This window comes from Triturus cristatus, chromosome 5_2, assembly GCF_964204655.1.
Source record: "Triturus cristatus chromosome 5_2, aTriCri1.1, whole genome shotgun sequence".
Lineage (NCBI taxonomy): Eukaryota > Metazoa > Chordata > Amphibia > Caudata > Salamandridae > Triturus > Triturus cristatus.
Genome location: NC_140588.1, coordinates 790,709,857 through 790,730,141, shown reverse-complemented (window position 1 = coordinate 790,730,141; position 20,285 = coordinate 790,709,857). Strand labels below are relative to the sequence as shown.

At 44.4% G+C, this 20,285-nt stretch overlaps 1 protein-coding gene across 2 annotated transcripts in view; it reads right to left on the bottom strand.

Annotated features, from left to right (window-relative positions):
- Window positions 1-3,680: 3,680 nt before the first annotated feature.
- PHF6 (PHD finger protein 6) overlaps window positions 3,681-20,285 on the bottom strand; it is a 402,720-nt gene continuing 386,115 nt past the window's right edge. For both annotated transcript variants that reach the window (XM_085607909.1, XM_085607910.1), the window contains exon 10: window positions 3,681-4,278. In XM_085607909.1, coding sequence (XP_085464035.1) covers window positions 4,152-4,278 — 127 coding nt within the window. In that variant the 3' untranslated portion in view covers window positions 3,681-4,151. The remainder of the gene's footprint in view (window positions 4,279-20,285) is intronic.

Here is a 20,285-nt window from a genome sequence, read left to right as displayed (position 1 = left end):
TTTGCTCAGGACAAAGGACTTAGTACCTCCCCGTTTGTTCAGATAGAACATTGTTGTTGTATTGTTTGTTTGGATTTGGATGGTCTTACCCTGGATGTGCTTCTGGAATGCTTTCAGTGCAAGAAAGACAGTTTTCATCTCCAGGAAGTTGATGTGTTTTATGGAATCCTGTTCGTTCCATTGACCACATACTTTCAGCTGGTTGAAGTGTGCTCCCCAACTGTTGAGGGATGAGTTTGTGGTGATTGTCACAGATGGAGTTGGCTTCCTGAAAGGTCTTCCCTGTGCTATATTGTTGGATGCCCACCATTGTATCTCTGCTTTCTCCTTTTGTGTAACAACCACTAGATCCTCCCAACTTCCTGTGGCTTGAGACCAGCTGTTGGTAATCCATTCCTGGAATGGGCGCATGTGTAGGCGGGTGTGAGGGATAAGTGGTATGTATGATGCCATCATGCTCATCAGTTTCATGACATTCCTCGCTGTCAGAGATTGTCCCCTCTGGTAGAGGCTTGCTTCTTGATGGATGGCTTGTATCCTGTTTTGCGTGGGGTACGCTCTTGCACTTTATTGAGAAACCCAGTTCCTGTAGCGTTTGGATAGCTGTTTGAACATGAATGTGGCATGTTTGCTTTGAGTGTGTCCTTATGAGCCAGCCGTCCAGATAGCTATAGAAGTGGATTCCTTCCCTTCTTAGGTGTGCCGCCACTGCAGCTAGGCACTTTGTGAAGACATGTGGAGCTGATTTTATCCCAAAGGGAAGGACCTTAAATTGCTTATGTGTTCCGTTGTGTAGGAACCGCAGGTACTTTCTGTGTCTTTTGTTCATAGGGATATGCAAGTAGGCGTCCTTGAGGTCTACTGTTGCCATGTAGTCTCCCTTTTGAATTTGTGGAATTATTTCTGAAGAAGAGTCCACATCTTGAAGTGTTGTGTTAGTATGAACCTGTTTATGAACCTTAGGTCCAGGGTTGGTCTTAGAGACAGGTCCTGTTTGGGTATTAGGAAGTATGGGGAGTAGTTTCCTTTGAACCATTCCTGCTTGGGTACTTCTTCTATTGCATGTTTTTGGATTAGTTCCTTGATCTCTGAATTTAGCTGTATATGTTCTGATTTCAGGAATTTTCTTTTTCTTGGTCGGTCAGCAGGTTGAGTTTTTGTCAACTCTATGCAATACCCGTACTTTACCAAATTTAATATCAAATTGTCGGTTGTGATATTTTGCCACTGTTTGAGGAAAAAGGATATTCTCCCCCCCCCACCGGTGTTTTGTGTGGGTCCTTTTTTGTGAGCGAGTCAGTTAGAGCAGTTTCCTCTTCCTCTAGAAGTTTGGCCTCTACCTTTCCCCGAAAGGGCTGCTTCTGCTGTTGTCAACCTTGGTAGCTTGACTGCTGACTTGTTTGTTGCCCAGGGCTTTGACCCTGTGGTTGCTGTGACATTTGCTGTCCCTGGCCAAATGTACTTCTTCCTGTGGGCTTTCTGTTGTTGAAACCACCTCTTTTAAAGGAACCTCTCTGCTGAAGGGCTCCCATCGCCCTTGCAGTCTCGTTGTCCTTTTTAATCTGCTGAAGGGATTCATCCACTTCCTTTCCAAAAAAGTGCATCCCCAGTGAATGGTCTATTGATGATGGAGGTTTAAACTTCATGTTTGAAACCTGATCTTCTGAGCAAGGCATGTCTTCTCAGGATAGTGCCTGTGCACATTTGCCTACTAGCAGTGTCTGCTACATCAAGAGCTGATTTAAGGCATGTGTATATGCCACGTTTTTGCCTTCCTGGACAATAGACCTTGCTCTTTTCTTGTCCTCTTCTGGGAATTTGTTAAGAAGCTCCTCTATGTCGTCCCACTGTTGGTGGCCGTATCTGTTTAGTAGGGTATTGGAATTTGCGATGCGCCACTGTGTTTCCGCTTCCTTTTCCATTCTTCTCCCCACCATGTTTATTCTCTTACTCTCCTTTTCTGGTGGAGGGCCGGTATTGAAGACTGCATTAGCTCTCTTCTGGCTGTGGTGACAATAATTTAATCAGGCGCCGTGTTTCCCTGAATATATTTAGGGTCCTTTGAGGAGGCCTTGTATTTTTTCTCTACCCTGGGTGTTACACCTTTGCTTGAAGCTGGTTCCTTGAAGGCTTCTTTGCCTTGAGTCAGAATGCTAGGAAGCATTGGTAGATATTGAGTCCCCATGGTGGCAGGGGCTAGGGTTTCCAAGGAGGAAAAATGGGTCTCCTTTTTCTTCTTCGAACGTGACTTCAAGTTGGTCTGCTGCCCTATTGACTAGGCCATTGTAGAAAGCTATGTCGTCTGGTGGCGATGCTTTTGAAGGATAACTGCTTACCTCTTCCTCGGCGCTTTCGGTGTTGAGATCGTTCCAGGAATCCTCAAAATTTTCGGAGATTTCCTCCTCTTCAGGAAGTCCCCGTATTCCTCGGGATCTTCGCTGCGAGGTTCTGGGGTTGGGGGCAATTCAAAGATTCCTTCTTCTCTCCCAGCGTCTTTGGTGTGGACCTTTTCTGGTTCGGCAACCGGGTTTTTGGGGCTTCGAAATCCTTCAGAGACGCGTTGCACTTCTTCTTTTGGAGTAGCGTCGCCATTTTGTCCTCGAGTTTTTTTCTTTTTGACTTGGAGAGCCCTCTCGGTGTTGGAGATTTCCCTTTTATTACTAGTGCCCACATCCGATTTCGATGGCGTAGCTTTTCTTCGCACGTTCGTGTTCGGCTCTTGGCTTTGGCATCTTCTGCGATTTCCCCTCCTCGGTAACCTTTGGCTGGGTTCCTTTTAATCGCGGCTGACCCACGATCGCCTTTTTGATCTGCATCGGGGCTGCCTTGGATTGCACCTTATGCTCATGCCCCTTCGGTTCCGACGGATGTGTATGGTGTCTTACCTTATCGGTCTTCTTCGTTGGTTCACTCGCCTTCTTCCGAGCATGGATTTTTTCGGAGTCCCCTTCTAGAATTTCGACGTCTGATCCCTCATGCGTCGGTTCTGCTGGTACTCCATGTTTTCATCGTCGTTGGAGAAACCCAGATCTCTGAGGGAAGTTTTCTTTGCGGTATGCGACATCGTGGCAAAGTGGGCCTGTTTTCGGAAGGTTTCATGTTTTTTCTACAGGAACGCCACGCAGGCCTCACAGTCCTTGTGCTGATGGTCTTTGGTCAGGCAGATGTTGCAGACGACATGTCGGTCCCGATTGGCAGAGACCCAGGGCACACAAAGCCAAAAGTGCATCATGTGTCAGGCAAAAAGTGGGGGGTAACCAGGCAAAAGGGGCACTTTCCTACAGGTCCACATCTGGAACACAGGCAGCTGACAACTCTGCAGAAATAAAAATAGATTTCCAGTCCAAATCCGACCTTTATTTCTTGTTGTAGCGGACTACTGCATACTAGTAGCTTCGATTGTGCTGTTCCACGAAATAAAATGAACACAAATACGTTATCAACAAAAAGGCTACTAAATCTCACAACAGCATATACAGTATGGGGATGTCAGTTTGCAGTTACAAATGATTAAATCTTCAAGTATCGAAAAATAAGTTAAATACTGAATATTTTAACTCCAGATTACACAATTGTGTCCCATTTTGGTTTCTGTGCGAAAAAAACAGAATATTTAATGTTTAAACCATCAAAAAGCCCTCCTAGAGAATAACATTGACAATAATGAACTACAGACAATATTCACATGTAAAACTCTGCCATTTATTGTAGGCTTACACACAAACATTTCCGGCAGTATCATGGCATTTCTTACAAGAACTGGGCAGTATAAATTCAACGACCTGTTTTGATTTACGAAAACATAAAAAAGTATAGTAATTAACGATGACTCTTATTCATTCCCAGTTTTATATCATTGTCTCTTCAACCTATTCAAAAGAGGACAACTTTATTTTTTGAGAATAAAGAAATCCAGCTAACACGCAGTAAGACCAAATGTTATTGGAAAACTAATGAGGTCTTCGTTTTTATAGTTACAAAATTAGCCAAGGTTCAAATATACATATTTCCTATTCCCCAGAAGTTCTTTACACAACTTTGAATGAAATGCACTTGACCAGAATTAAGCCTCCTACTGCTATTTACTATCTTGGCTTCTTGGGCGTGTTTCATTGTCTAGGTGTAAGACTTGTCAGGAGTAACTTCTAAAACTAGTTTCCATTGACTTGCGGAGTCGTGCCACTATGATCGATAACCATTTTGTTTCGGCTTCTGATTTCTCGTTCTTCATCTTCTTCATCTCTTTCATCGTTTCCACTATGGTTTTTACAGTAGAGTCTATGAAAAAAGTGGAAGGGTTATGAACAATTTGCTAAAACATCACACTAGTCAATAATATGTGCACACAGCATATTTTTCCATTTTATTGTATGTAATCCTTCAAAGCATTTTGGAAGATGGAGGAGATAGGCACATCTTCTTAAACTCTCTTAATAAAGTTGGAGATAATTCTTATGCCACCCTAGCCTGCAGACATTAGTACATGAATTGCCCAACACCATTGACTTCCAGTGGAAATTCAATCAACCAAGACCACTGGCTTCCAGTTGAACTAGGAAGCAATTAAACTGGCATTCCTTGCTCACTACACCTTCTACGGCAAAACACTACCATTTGCAGAAAACTTAACAGGTGGTCCCAGAATTTAAACTACCTCAGTGTTATTCACAGCAAACAAGAAAAATGTCTTCCTTGGTTCTTTCTACAGTAGCTAACTTTTGTGAGTTATTCTAATACTCCAAGAAGGTTCTGTCCACATGGGCCATAAGGATTATTTTACTTACCCTGTAAGCATTTGTTCTTGGCATATACCGCTGTAGATTCACATGATTTGCATAACTTCGCCATCTAGTGTTGGGCTCGGATGATTACAAGTAGTTTTTGTTCCAAGAAGGTTTCTACGAGTCCCAGAAGCTCCTATTTTCCTAGAAGGAATGAGCTTTAGGGGGAAACAAGTAACATTCTTTTAGCTTTTGCATTTAATGATCCATCATGAAATTCCTGATTTTGAAATGGCCTTTCCCTTATGAGTTGGTGTAAAGGTGATAAAAAATGTCTTTGTCTTTCTGAATGTTTTAGTTCTGTCGATTTAAAACATTAGGGCTCTTTTAACATCTAATGTGTATAATGCTCTCTCAGCAACAGAATCTGGTTGTGGGGAAAACCCAAGTAATTCAATGGATTGATCACTATGAAAATTAGAAACTACTTTTGGAAGGAACTTAGGATTTGTCCTGAGTACCACTTTGTCTTTATGTAGCTGGAAGAAAGGTTCCTCATGTGTTAATGCCTGAATTTCACTGACCCATCTAAGAGATGTGATAGCAATTAAAAAGACAAGTTTCCATGGTAAGTATTGCAATTGACAGGAGTTCTGAGGTTTGAAAGGATGTCCCATGAGTCCTGTTAATACAATTTTTAAGTTGCATGCTGGTGCAGGAGGAAGCCTGGGAGGAATGGTTCTTTTGAGTCCCTCCATAAAAAAGGAATCTTAAATAATGATAAGTGCTGTCTATTCTACAAATAGGCTGCGATAGCCACCAGATGTAGGCGTATAGATGTATATGCTAACCCTGCTGTTTGTAAATGCAATAAGTAAGCAATGAGTGTGTGCACCCTTGCATTAAAAGGGATGATGTGCAGCTGTTTACAGTAAAAAACAAGCATTTTCCATTTGGCTGCATAACATTCCCTTGTGGTAGGTTTACAGGCTTCCTTAAGAATGTCCATATATTCTTGTGGCAAGTTTAGATATCCAGATTCAAAGACCTCAGGAGGCAGATTGCAAGGTTCATTTCTTCAAGATTGGAGTGTCTTAGTGTACCTTTGTTTTGTGTGAGAAGTTTCGGCTTGAGGTGAAGCTTTTTGTGTGGTACTAGGGATAGTTCCAAGAGTGTCGAGAACCAGGGCTGGACGAGTCCATGTTGGTGCAAAGAGTATCATTGTAAGATGTGTTTGCAGTAGTTTCCCGACCACTAATGGATGAAGTGGGAGAGGTGGAAAAGTGTAGGCAAATATCCCTGACCAACTGACCCCTACAACTGGAACTTTCTCAATTGTATTTACTTATGTATAGTTCCTTTTCTGTTGTCAATACGATGTAATGTTTTTAAGTTCACCTCACTTTGTCACATTACGCACTTTTCACTTTTATGTGAGCACCTGATTACTTCGGTTATTCATGCTTGTGTAAAATAAAATGTCTATTTTACACCACATATGTTCCCCTACTTCCTCTGTGCTCCCTCAATGATGAATTGTCTATCTTTAATTTGACCCTCTGTCCCCCTCGGGGACCCCACTTGCTGGCACAGGACCCAATTGGGCCAAATAGAACCATTGCTTCCCTAAACAACTGATCCATAGAGCATTGCCCTTGGACTGTTGGTGTGGATACCTGCTTGCAAAGTTTCGGCATTTTGCATTTTTTTTTCTTTGGTTGAAAATAGATTTATTTGTGGAAACCCCCACCTTTGGAAGTATGGTAGAAGGACTGTGTGGTGGAGTTCCCATTCGTGGACTTGTAGCTGCGTTCTGCCTCGAAGGTCTGCAACTTGGTTGCTTGTCCCTGGGACATGTTCTGCTAGGAGATGAATGTTGTGCTATGCTCCATATTTTATCTGTGCTGAGATAAGTGTAGAGTGTGCCCCCCCCCCCCCCCCCAGTTTTTATATACAATACATGGTTGTCATATTGTTGTCGATTCGAATTAGGACAACTTTGTGTAGTAGGTGAGGTAGGAAGGCTTTCACTGCTAGGTGAGCAGCTTGCAGCTCTAGGAGATTGATATCAAGATCACTGTGCTTGGAATCCCATACTCCCTGGATTGTGAGGTTCTGGACATAAGCTCCCCAAACCGTAAGGGAAGCATCTACTGTGATAATTATCTGTGGAACTGGGTCTTGAAACGGCTGCCCTGTGGATAAATTCTGTGGATTCCACCATGGCAGAGAGTGGTGAGTGAGGCTATCAACACCAGATCGTGAAGTTGACCCAGTGATTGTGTCCACTGACGAGTCAGACATTCCTTGAGAAGTCTCATGTGTAGTTTGGCATGTGGAACTATCGAGGTACAGGATGTCATCATGCCCAAAAGCCGTAGAAATGTTTTGGGCTGGAATAGAATTCCCAGTTTGAAACTGTTGAATTAATGATACTAGGTTGTTGATTCTGTCTGGATTTGGGCATGCCAGTGCTGAATGTGTGTTGAACATGGCTCCTAGATATGGCTGTATGGTACGTGTATGTAGGTTTGACTTTTGTAGATTGATGGTGAACCCTAAGTGATGTAGAAGAGTTGGGGTTTGTGGAGTTCTGTGGTTGCAAAGGTTGAGACTGCTTGCTTTTATCAACTAGTCATCTGGTTATGGAAACACATGCATGTTGTGTCTTCGAAGATGAGCTGCTACGTCTGCTAGACATTTTGTGAATACCCTGGGTGCAGCGGTAATCCCAAATGGATGAACTTTGAATTGATAATGGTTGCCCTGAATGTGAAACATGAGATCCTTCCTGCGTGCAGGATGGACAGGTATGTGAAAATATGCATCCTTTAGATCCAGGGTGGTCATGAAGTCTCCCTTCTGTAGCAATGGAAAAATTTCCTGAAGAGTGACCATAGGATGTGTTCTGATATAATGTAATGGTTTAGTGGTCTGAGATCAAGAATGAGGCATAAAGACCCTTCTTTTTTGGGGGAAAAGGAAGTATAGCAAGTATGCCCCTGTTCCTTGAAATTGTTTCTGAACTGGTTCTATTGCTCCTTTTTGTAATGGAGCTGCTATTTCCCGTTGAAGGAGAATTTGATGTTGAATTGATAGTGTATGTTTGCGAGGTGGGATATTTGGAGGAGTTGTAGCTCGTTCCACACAGTAGCCATATTGGATAATATTCAACACCCACTGATCTGTTGTTATTGAGTTCCAGATTGGTAGGAAGGTTTGAAGATGACCGTCGACAGGTGTTAAGTGGTTTGGGGGAATGGCAAGGAAGTCATTGTTTATTGTTAATGTTTGAGATGAGGGTATTATTTCCCCAACATCTTTCTTTAAAATTGTTTCCTCTATAGGAAACATCTATAGAATGTTTTTGGGGTAGAGGTTTGTCCCTGATTTTTATATACTGCCCCAGTGTCAGAGGAGGAGGATCTTGTACCTTGCTTATAGGTAGGCTATGAAAGGACCCACGATATGTGGTTTGCAAAGCTCCCATTGATTTTGCGACCTCTGTGTCCTTTTTCATCTTTTCTAGGGCTGCGCCTACCTGAGGTCCAAAAAGGAGTGCTTTGTCAAACGGTAGGTGTAAGATTACCTGCTGTACCTCGGGCTTGAATCCTGAGACACGAAACCATGCGTTTCTACACAATAGAATGCTAGTATTTATCTCTCTAGCAGTGGTATCAGCTGCATCAAAGGCACATTTTATGGAGTTGTTAATTATAAGTTTACCTTCATTTACAATTTCCTGTTCTCTTTTTTTTTGTTCCTCTGGGAGATGTCGAAGGAGTGCCTACATTTCGTCCCAATGAGCCCTATCATATCTAGCTAATAGAGCCTGGCTATTAGCTATGCGCCAATGATTAGATGCTTGGGCAGCTACCCGTTTTCCAGAAGCATCCATCAATTGAGATTCCTTATCCAAAGGAGTTGGCCCTTTTCCTTGCATTAGACACGACTAGGGAGTCTGGAGTTAACTGACCTCTAAAATAAATAGGATCTGATGGTGCAGCCTTATATTTTTTGTTAATACGTGGTGTTATAACTCATACTTTGACAGGGTCTTCAAAAATGTCCTCTGTGTGGCGTACCATGCCCTTCAGGAGTGGTAGGTATTGCGCCCCTCTGATGCTAGATAGAGTTTCAGAAAAAAAGACCTCTTCTATTGCATCTTTATGCAAGGAAACCAGATGGTAAGCTGCTGCCCTTGCTATGAGATCTTGAAACGTAGGAAGCGTCATAAGGTGGTGAGGCCATGTGGGATCGAGATCCGGGTCTGTATCCCCTTGAGGATCGGCATTATAATCATCTAGGCATCCCCTGGAAGCATGTCTTGTGGTATATTCTCCTCATCATCTATTAAGCATGAATGAGAAGTTATGTCACCTGGCCCATATGGTGTTTGGGAGTGAGATAGTGGAGCGGATGGTGGTGTTGCTGGAGTAAAAATGTGCAAAGGACTTGTTGCAGCATCCTTTTTCTTTGAAGGCTGTAGAGGAGCATCTAAAGCCCCCCGGAAAGTTAATTGTTTGTTTGAACAGTGGGTTTTTGCAGGCTGAAGCACAAATTTGTTAGTTCCAGGTTGAATCGGGAGCCTTTTTTTTGCTTTGGGTCGAATCTTTCCTACATGACATTGAGGATCGGCTCCGGTGGAGTCTTCGATCCGAAAGTTAAACACTTCAGTGGAGGGAGCTTCAATTTAGGCTGAGCTACTGGCAGATCTGAAATATCCAGTTTTTGTTTTGGTGCCGATACCGAAGGTCAAGGTGTTGTAGGGGCAAATATGGAAGAGGTGGAGGCCCCAGATTTAGGCTGAATTTCTGGAGCCGAGCCCAAGGGCTGGGCTTCCGATTAAGTCTTTTGGTGCGCGCCATTACCTTTTAGCAGTCGCAGACTGTGTGCAGTTTTTTCGGTCGAGACCGTTTTGGACTTTGATTCAGGGGTAGTAGTACTCACTGTCGGATGCTTCTGTGCCCACTGAAGGCTGTCAGAGTCCAGATCAGAGTGAGACTCGGAATCATGAATAGAGAGCGATTTGTACCGCTGAAGCTTCTTCGTCTTCATCCTGTTGCCGAACGAAGATGTCTGGAACATCGTGTGCTTGCCTGCCCAGCATTCTTGGCGTCAAGCACATCAATCTCTAAGGGTCTTTTTCGGTCGAAAAGATTTTTCATGCCTCACCAGTGTCCTCTAGAAGATCTGGGAAGAGGCTTAGGTTGCAAACGGAGTATTGGTTGGTATGGGAGTACTTAGAATGACACTCCGGACACAAGTGGAATTGAGTTTGTTTTATCAGCAGGTCCTTCTCTGAAGGATGCTGAAACGGATAAAGGGTGCCAGGCCGGGCGTGGCCCGTAGGCCGCAAGAGCAAGCTGAAGACCAGCTACGCAGAAGGGTGAGCTCTCGGACGCGACAAACTACTCGATCAACACAATACTGTCGAGTGGAGATCTATATGAGAACCGATAGGATGTTCGAAGGAGTCTCGAGGCGGAGCGCGACAGACTACATACGAACCAATCAGAGAGAAAAAACTATCTAAAGATGGCGTCGATGACCATGCACAGTATTAATAAGAGGAGAAGTCACATAACCTCGTGACTTGAAGAAAACTTCTTGGAACAAAAACAACTTGTAATCATCCAAGCCCTAAACTAGATGGCGGATCTACAGCACACATGCCTTGAACAATTATTAATGAACAAATTTATTTCCCCACACCTTAACATGTTATGGATCCAAGTTTAAGAGTTCTGCAAGTGTTAAAGTAAAGGTAACACAACATTTGGGAACCATTTAATGCAGAACGTAAAGAAAGTGTTACTAATAAGTTTATGATATATGCACTTTGAAGAAAAGCAAAGTGTAATATTCAAACCTAACAGTACAAGGCAAGAGAGAGCACACATTGTGACAACATGCAAAGCTAAAAATCAATTAATACTGGTAACTTAATCCTCACCTTCTATCAATTCACAACCTTTACAAGACATTCCAAAAATGGTATCTGTAGAAAGGGTGTTAGCTAGTAACTTGGCTTGTATGTTTCTGTTGGCGTCTCCAATATATGCATTAAAGAAGTGTTGGAATACCGCTCAAAAAGTACATCACCAGCAAAGTGCAATGCAAAGTCGCATACACTTTGGTGTTTTTTTTAACTAAAGTGGCATAAGAGTTTCCAGATGTAGAGGATAAAAAAGCAACAACAGAATAAGCAGCCTTCTGATGGTTACAGGCAAGTATAATCTTCACTTTGCAGCATGTGTATAGTAGAAACATATGCTATGCACAGGCTGCAAAACAGCATCTAGACGGACTACATAAGATAGAAGTTGTAATATGGTGAAAAGGGTAGACAAACATACCTAACTAATCTATTCATTGAGAATTTTCCTGACATTCGAATGTGGATACTTGGGATGGATGTTTTGGAATATTGGGGCCAATTAAGCCATGTATGAGTACATGAAGAGGTTCTCTGGTAGCACTACTTTACACACTCAAAGACGTCTTTTGAATTTGCCACAAAACATCTACAATGCAAATATTCATATACAATTTGAACAAATAGAAAAGTCTATGCCTTCCTTGCAGGTTCACAGATAGCGAGGTGGACATTCCGCTAAAGGTGTTGTTAAGAGGAATTTGAATGCATTGTAGAACGCTATTGTGAAGCCACCTGGCAAGTGTATTTTTGCACGGATGCTTATTTATTGTCAGGTGGACCTCATCTTCCATGGTAATGCTCTCTCCAGCTGCCACCCTGTGAGTAACAAGAGATGGGGAGATGTCATTTAAATTATGTGCTAGTTTTATGGAGTTAAAATTGCTCTACAGTGTATTCACATCTGCAGTATTTAAGGAAAGCCTATGCTGTACCTTCTGTAGTGTGCTGTACTGCCCCTTCCTTGTCTCTTCTCCTACCTATAAGGCCGAATAGCTCTGATCTTATGAACCAAAAGCTTAATGCCGTTTTCATCTCCATCATAAAGAAGTTATTTACCTTAGGTAACATTCTTTGTGGTGGATACCCTATCTAACGCAGATTCCTCACTTTAGAATGCTAACCAGGTGCCAGACTGGATCAGATTTTTTTTTTAGGTCGTGCGTGAGCCAGCGCGCAATCGCTGCTCTGCAAGAGCTATGGTAGTTCAGTAGGGAGAGAAGTTTCGCCCAATCCCCCCGCCCTTATTTCTCATTGGCTTGTGTGTTTGTCCTTTGTAAATGCATTCTTCTGATTTATTATGAGGCTTGTTAGTTCCTCCTTAGTACAGCCATGTTGTAATTTTTATTCTCCCATGGCTACTGGCCCCTTTACTTTGTTGTTACACGGTACATGTACTATTTTTGTCATTGAGTTTCTTCTAGATTAGGCATAACGATGTACTGTGGTTACATTGAGCGTGACGTGCGCGCTCTCACTTTTCACCAGCGACGGGGCGAGACAAGTTGGAGAGCGGGAGAGATCCGGCTGCCCCCAATGTTTCAGGTAGGCGCCCGGCTTCCTCCGGGTTGTTATTTGCTCTTCTATGGTTTATTGGTAGGCACGGGGAGATTAAGTGATTTGCCAAGAATCACCGGATGTTGAAGCGATGCTGAGGCTCCTCGTTAAATCCCATCTAGTTTATTACTGATGTTTTTTTAGAATTCAACAGACACTTGTTTTAGCCTTAGCGCCGATCAGAAGCAGGTTTTGCCCTCGATTCTAGATTTTCAAAGAAAAATGCCTCCAAACTGTGACTGGTGGGAAAATACCCATGCTCACTCCAGCATGTATTTTAATTACGAGTTAACAAAATAGTGTAACTCAATAACACCTACAGAATGTGGGAGCGAGCGAAAGGGTGTAAACATTATTTATGCTGGAGTTATCAGTGCACTTTGCACCTATGTGCAAATAGCTCCGCATATGTGCATATACACATGCACACTGTGCAGGTGCGCCTTTAAAACGAAGCAGTTCTGCAGTATTTGTATTTATTTTTTAAGTGTGGTTTCCATGGCTACACTCTTATCCTACCAGCATTCCAAAGGCTCAGGGATAGGAAGTAGGTGTGCTGTATGAGCACAGTACACAGAGTCAGCTTAGGCATTTTATTTACGTGCTTTGCAGTTTTGTATAGCGCTATACTCTGCTTGTCTGGCAGCACCGCTCACTTTCAATTAGGCCGCCTGCCCTGGTTACCGAGTGTTAGTGATACTGTCCTCATCAATTACGTCGACAGCATGAGTCTGGCCCTGCCTGAGCCCTCAACTGCCAACCACCAAAATTTTCAAAATCTGGCAGCTAGTAACTGACGAAATATGTCAATCCCTCTGCCGCAAGATGCTTGTTGGCTTGCTGTACAGCAGCTGGTCATTTTAAGACCCTCACTGCACCTTTTATAATACGGGCCATTATTTCTGGCAAATGCATCAGCGCCCTGGGCAAATCCCCGTTTCAAACGTATTCGCTGCGGCAGGAAATAGGGTAGAAGTGGGGCCTTAAAGTGGCGAGCTATCATTGCCCTAGTGATCAAGCTTTCCAGTACTAAATGTGCACCGGTGGTTACATGTAATGCGAACTGACTACGTTTTTGGAATCAAATCTTAATGTTTTTTTTCGGGCTTTTATCAAGAGCAATAGAGATAAAGTCATATTAAAAAAAGGCAGAAAAGGGCGAAAGTAGGAAGAAGAGAAAGGTATAAAACAGCACCGAAGGGTGAACTAAAGGCTGAATAAGAACACGAACAAATGAAAGAAAGACAAGGAAGTGTAAAGTGTTGTAAGAGAGAGGCATGAGGTGGAATCTAGACGAAGCTGCCTTGGTGATCGGCAACCCTGGGCTTTGGCAATGAATGGCTCCTAAGAAAGACTTTTTGGGAAACTGCGTTTCTTTTGTAGCCTCAACGAGGATCACTGTCTCTTCTGGAGAGCTGCCTTTAAAGAAGGTTCTTTTCTGCTGATTACCTTTCTGTTTGTGTTGTTTTCTTTTTCTGTGGCCTAGATAGGCTCTGGGTGCCAACATGCCATGAAGCGATTGTTTTATGCTTTTACAGTCCAAATAAATACAGGTTTTCAATCAAAAATGATTTTATCAGGTGACAATTCTAAAAGAATCAGGTTTGATTTTTTCACCAATCCTTATTGCAGTTAACTGTGCCTTTTGCCTTCTAGGTTCCTAGACAGAGGAGTTCAAAGGTTTGTTAGGATAGGGTGTATAAAGCGACAACTCATGAGTTCTGAGGCAGCACTGTGCCCGTTTACTGTAGGGCTGAACTGCAGGGTAGTCTGAACTTTTAGTGATAAACTTGTAATAGAGCCAGTTCCTTGTGAGGACTCTGCCCGAGCCCTACCTAGGATTTTAGGAGCATCACCCATCATACGACCTTCCCGTTTTACTGTAGAGTGGTCACATCTAGAGCTTGGACCATTGGTCAATAAACATGTATTTCGTGAATTCAGCAATTTTGAAAACGAAGAATTTCAGGCGGTCGCAGTAAGTTAATTTGTGTTGTACAGCAGTCTTTTTCTTAGCTGTGTATAGCTGAAATAGGCAGCGTACTATAAAGAAATGTCATTTATTTAAAGCGCTAAAATGGGGCAGCAAGAGCTACCGAAAAAATAAGTAATGACAGTACATATACTCAGCATGTTTTTTTTTTTTAAAAATTTTTTTTATTGTGTCAAATTAGCCATCACCATGCAGAGCCCTGTAATCCATGTCTGCCATATCCTTCATACATGTACATACAGGCAAAAGACAATTGTATATTCAAAAGCCCTCAACTTCCCTCCCCGAATTCCCACCCTCCCCCCCAACACCCTGTGATCGCACTTCCTCCACCTAGTCGTACTTTCCCACTTCCATCCATCGCGCTCTCCCCTTGCATCGTTCGCGCCCCCGCGTTGCCCCCCCCCATGGCCACTGACTCCCATGTACAGCTATCCCTATGGATTGATCTCCCTCTCTACGGGGGGGTCCAGCCAAAGTCCACGATAGTCTGCCCACCGTTTCCAGATCCTATAGTGCTTGCGTGGGCACCCCCTGGCCACAAAGACGGGCTGCTCTAGCCCCATACAAAAATCCAAACCGTTTTTCCATCCCGTCATGGAAGGGGCTCGTGACGCCTTCCACTCCCTTGCAATATCCCGCTTGGCCAGAGTAAATCCCAGCAACAGAAGATGTCGTTTGTATATGTTACCCCCTATATCCTCCATGACGTGAAGGATAGCCAGCCGTGGCGATCGGGGGAGCTCCCACCCCAACACTTCCGAGAGGCACGCTAACACTCCCCTCCAAAACTTATCTAACGATACGCACTGCCAGATAGTATGGAAGAATGTGCCCTCCTCCCTGCCACACCTCAAACACTCCGGGGATGCAATCAGTCCCGCCCGCCACAACCGCGTTCTTGTGAAATACACCCTGTGTAGGTATTTAAGTTGAACCAACCGGAGCCTCACAGCTATTGCTGCACCTCGCGGGGCGGCCAGCGCCTCCCTCCAGTCCTCCTCCTCTAGGGCGCCCACGTCTGCCTCCCAATCCCCCCGAAGTTTGCTCAGTGTGGGGAGCTGTGTATAACCAGGGATTGATAGATCCTGGAGATCTTTTTATCCGGTAGGTCCCCCATGAAGACTTTCGCCTCCAATGGGCTAAAATCGGGAAGCGACTCCAGTCCCACCAAGTCGGGCGATAGGGCGTGCCGGAGCTGGAGATATCTAAAAAATTGCTCTTGCGGCATATGGAACTCCCTCTGTAACTCATGAAAAGATTTCAGTGTCGTCCCTCTCGTTACATCACCCAGTGTTGAGATACCAATATCATCCCATCCCTTGAAGCCCTGTAGTACCGCCAAATGAGGTAGGCGCCCATTATGCCATAGGGGAGTCTCCACAGTCAGGGTTTGCCACCATCCCATACGGCGCAAAGCCTGCCTCCAGAATCGAAACACTACCTGTGTGACCGGTGGCAGCGCACCCCTCAACGGCGCCGAGTATAGGAGCGTATGCAGCGTGTGGCGCCCCATAAGCTGCCGTTCCAGCGCATACACCGGATCTCCCCTGTCCCCATACCACCATTCGTTAAGGACTAGAAGATGCGAAGCTTGGTAATATGATAGAATGTCCGAGGTCGCCAGCCCTCCACAATATGTGGACAGGAAGCACGTTTGTATAGCCACACGCACTCTACCCCCGTCCCACAAGAATTGCCCTAGCACCAAGTTCACCTGTCGAAACCAACCGGGCTGGATCTTGTATGGGTGGTTCTGTAGCTGATATAGGAGACGAGGGAGCGCCACCATCTTAAATACTGCCGATCTCCCATACAGAGTCAAAGGCATACGAGACCAGATTTTAATGTCTTAGCGGACGCGCTCCCACACTGGAGCCACATTCCGCTCCCAAGAGACTGCCGGCACATCCGTCAAGAACACCCCCCAAGTACTTCAGTCCCCCCACCGCCGACTGAACCGAGGAAGCCCACGCACCCACTCTCGTGCGCTCTCCCAGCGCCCACAAGGTGGACTTGCGAAGATTCATATACAGGCCTGACGTTTCCCCAAAAACTTGCATGATGCGCAGAAGCCGCGGCCCCGTCCTGTCCACATCCGTAAGAAAAAGCAGAATATTGTCTGCATATAGCGCAATCCGATCGGACAGCCCCGTGGTCCATTCAAATCCCCGAACCTGCGCATCCATGCGTATTCACCTAGCCAACGGCTCCATAGCCAAATACTCAGCATGTTTTAAATCATGAACTACATATATTATGTTAATTGAGTTTATGATTTCCAAAATTATTTGATAAGTGGAATGAAATGACATTGAACTTACAGAACGGAGTGCATTTAAATTGTCAGAGGAATTTATAGTAAATAGTGTTCCTATTTTACCTTAAAGTCTTATATTGTGCCTGCGGCGCTGAACATTATACTCTTTTACCTGTAAAACATCATCAGTCTGAAGGAATCTCTCCTAGAATGAGAATGAATCTGGAGGGTTGTATTTGAGAACTCTTGTTGGTTGGACCAGGGGGATTTCTTTTGTTTTTGTTGAAATGTTAGCAAAGCAGAAATGTTTACCTGGCAGAAACCATAGTACAATATATTACAATATTTAAACAAGCATATGCAGTGCAATAGGTCTCGCATTTGCAAGAGTTTGAGCTATTGTCATTGTAATTGACATTGCCCTTTATTTATGCATTTTGAAAACCTGCAAGTAGTGTGTACACACGCACTTTGTACTTATTGTCCTTGCTTACGAGAAGCAAGGCTGTCAGTAAAAGAGGCGCCGTTATTGCCAGCCTTGCTTCTCGTAAGCAACGACCTAAGTACAAAGTGGGAGTTTACACACTGCTTGAAGGTTTTCAAAACATATAAATAAAAGGCATTGCCATTTACAATGCCAATAGCTTAACCTCTCGCAAATGCTAGACCTATTGCATTGCAAATGCTTGTTTTCTCTAGAAATACTTTTGCACAGTGAAAGTTGATGCTGTGCAACTCCGCCCCGATATGTACTGCCTCGGAGGTGACAGAACAGACATCCGTTTTTTGTTTATCTCTTTCCATGCCCTCAGATGTAGGTGTGAACAATTGGTTGTACCAATGTGCTGATTCCCAATCTGGGACCTTACTAGATCTTAAAAGGAGGCCATCAAAGAGAATGGCAAGACAGGAGGGCAGTGAGGAACCTGCACTTTTGTCCACCAGAAGGAGTGTTACAGAGGGTAAGTAACGTGTTCCTCTGATGGATCAGTGGTCAGAGGTCCACAATAGGCCCAGGGCCCCTGTCCTTTTCGGGATGAGGAAATATTAGGAATAATAACTCTTGTCTTTCTACAAGTCCTGTACTCTCTCTAAAGCACACTTTGGAGAACAATAGGCATACTTCCTGCAGCATGATGAATAGATGCTCTGCTAAAGAAACTATTGATGGCATTCATCCTGGGTGGGAGGGATAATACGTGGGGAGGACAGAAATGAGAGGATTATGCTCTTTTGAACAATCTGCATGACTCTTGTGCAGGACATGACTAGAAAACTCAGGAAGAAGAGGTGGATTCTATCCTCCCTGGCTGGACATGCACCTCTGAGGGCAAAATACAGAGATTTGCTTGCCATTGCAGCAGTGGCTTGTGTAGGTATTGGTGCCAGTTCTCTGGAATAGTGCCTAAATTTCCAGAACTGGTGTACAAATGTTTGGCCATGGTCCACATCTCCATGCAGTATGTTGTAGCTCTGCTGCCTTTCCGGGAGCCCACATAGCCAACAAAGAGTTGATCGTCCACGCAGAATTGTTTCGTGCTATCCAGATAAAATGATAACGCATGTTTTGGATCCAGACGGTGGAGTCTCTCCTCCTCCTTGGAGGGATGTGGGGTGGGAAGAAAAGAAGGTCTAGTTCAAAGGACAACCTTGTCTGGATGGACAGCAAGGAAAGGAGGTTTAGAATATAGAGCCTGAAGCTCACTCACCCTGCGAGCAGAGGTGATGGCAACCAGAAAAGCAGTCTTTAAAGTCAAGAGTCTGCGAGGACAATTATGTAGTTGCTCGAAAGGAGCACACGAGGTAAGTTAAGACCAGATTCAAGTCCACTGGGGCATTACGAAAGGACTAGGAGGAAAGAGATGAGTAATGCCCTTAAGAAACCTATTCACAATAGGGGACTTGAAAAGAGAAAGCTGTTCAGGAAGGCAAAGAAAGGCCGGAAGGCCGAAAGATAGCCTTAAAGAGTGCCCAGAGCAGAGCCCGGCTGGGCCAAAGATAGAATGAAGAGGAGAACCTCTGAAAGAGGGGCAGAAAGGGGATCCACAGCCTTTGCTGTGCACCATGCCATAGATCTGCTCCATCTATAGCCGTATACCGTTTTAGTGAAGGGACGACTGGCTGCCAAGATGAAATTACAGACTTCGGGAGGAAGATCAAAAGCTGTCAACTGTCGCAGCTCAATCTCCACGCAAGGAGGTGGAGGCTGGACATAAGATGCTCCGGAAGAGGCAGTCTGATCAGAGGATCGATGGCTGTGTTCAAGAGCTCGGGATACCAGACCCTTTGTGCCCAGACCGAAGCCACAAGAATGACTTGGGCCCAGTCGCGCTTAATTTTCTCAAGCACTTGGGCAGAAATGGTATAGGCGGAAAGGCGTATAGAATACCGCAATTCCACTCGCGACGAAAAGTGTTGCTGAACGAGTGCCGCCTTGGTAATTCCAACGCGCAGAAATGCGGACATTGCGTGTTCTCTTTGGTGGCGAATAGATCTAACCAAGGCTCTCCCCACAGCTGGAAGGGGCATTGCACCACCTCCGAGGGAAGACGCCATTCGTGATCCATCATGCACCGGCGGATGAGTTCGTCTGCCCTGGCGTTCGGAGAACCTGCCATGTGTTGAACCACCAGGGACATGACCCGATGTTCCAGCCACGTCCAAAGGCGAAGAGCCTCTTGACATAGGGTCCACGACCCCACCCCTCACTGTTTGTTGCAGTACCTCATGGCGGTGGTGTTGTCCGTGAACACCTGCACTACCCTTTCTCTGACAGAAGGAAGGCATGCCTTCAGTGCAAGACAAATCGCCCGGAGCTCCTGAAGGTTGATGTGGAGCCCGGACTCCGCCAGAGATCAGAGGCCTCCGATCTCCGCCTCTCCCATGTGGCCGTCTCATCCCAGGAGTGACGCATCTGTCACCACTGTAAACTCTGGTTGGGGAAGGGTGAGGGATCTGCCGTTGATCCAATCCTGGTCAGTTAGCCACCACTGCAATTGGCGTGCAGTGACCTCAGATCTGGACGCAATGAGAAAGATTCCCCTGATGCTGCACCCACTGGAACTTCAGGTCCCAGTGCAGAGCCCGCATATGCCACCTGGCATGTTCCACCAGCAGGATGCAGGAGGCCATGACCATCCATGACCATCGCCACCATGGATCTCAGCACAATTAGTTATGCCTTCAGAGTCACTAATATTGCCTTGAACTCCAAAACAAGGTGTAGGTTACTTACCTGGAACTACAGTTTTACGGAGCTGGTATCTTTCATAAATTCTCCTGCTTAAATCATTCCCTATTGTTGAGCTAGGTGTCCCACAACATTTCCATAGAAATACTAAGACTCAATAGAAGTACAAAGACATTTCCTTTGCAAGCAATGAAAAAAACACACATTTTAGTAATCTAATCACTAGAAGAGACCCAACCCTCAGCAAAAGAGGTGGACAGTACACTGAACTGCACTCTCCCAGAGCCTTAAATAACTCAGATTTCTATAAAAATAGTGTGAAAGGATACGACCAGCCTAATTTTCTGAGTTGGGAGGAGGAAGAAAGTGTAAATCTATTAAAGATACTAATTATGGGGGAACTGTAGTTACAAGTAAGCAACTTATTTGTTCCCTAGCTTTGGATGCTTCATAGATTTACATGCTTGAATCGGAATAGAAAGCAGTATTCAGTATATGATCTAAATGCAAGAAAAGTATACATTTCATGACCTTAGAACATGAAATTAATATATACATATTTAAATGGGCAAGTCTTCTTACTGAAGCTTTGGCTGAGGTTTTAAAGCTTGTTTTTCACACACAGA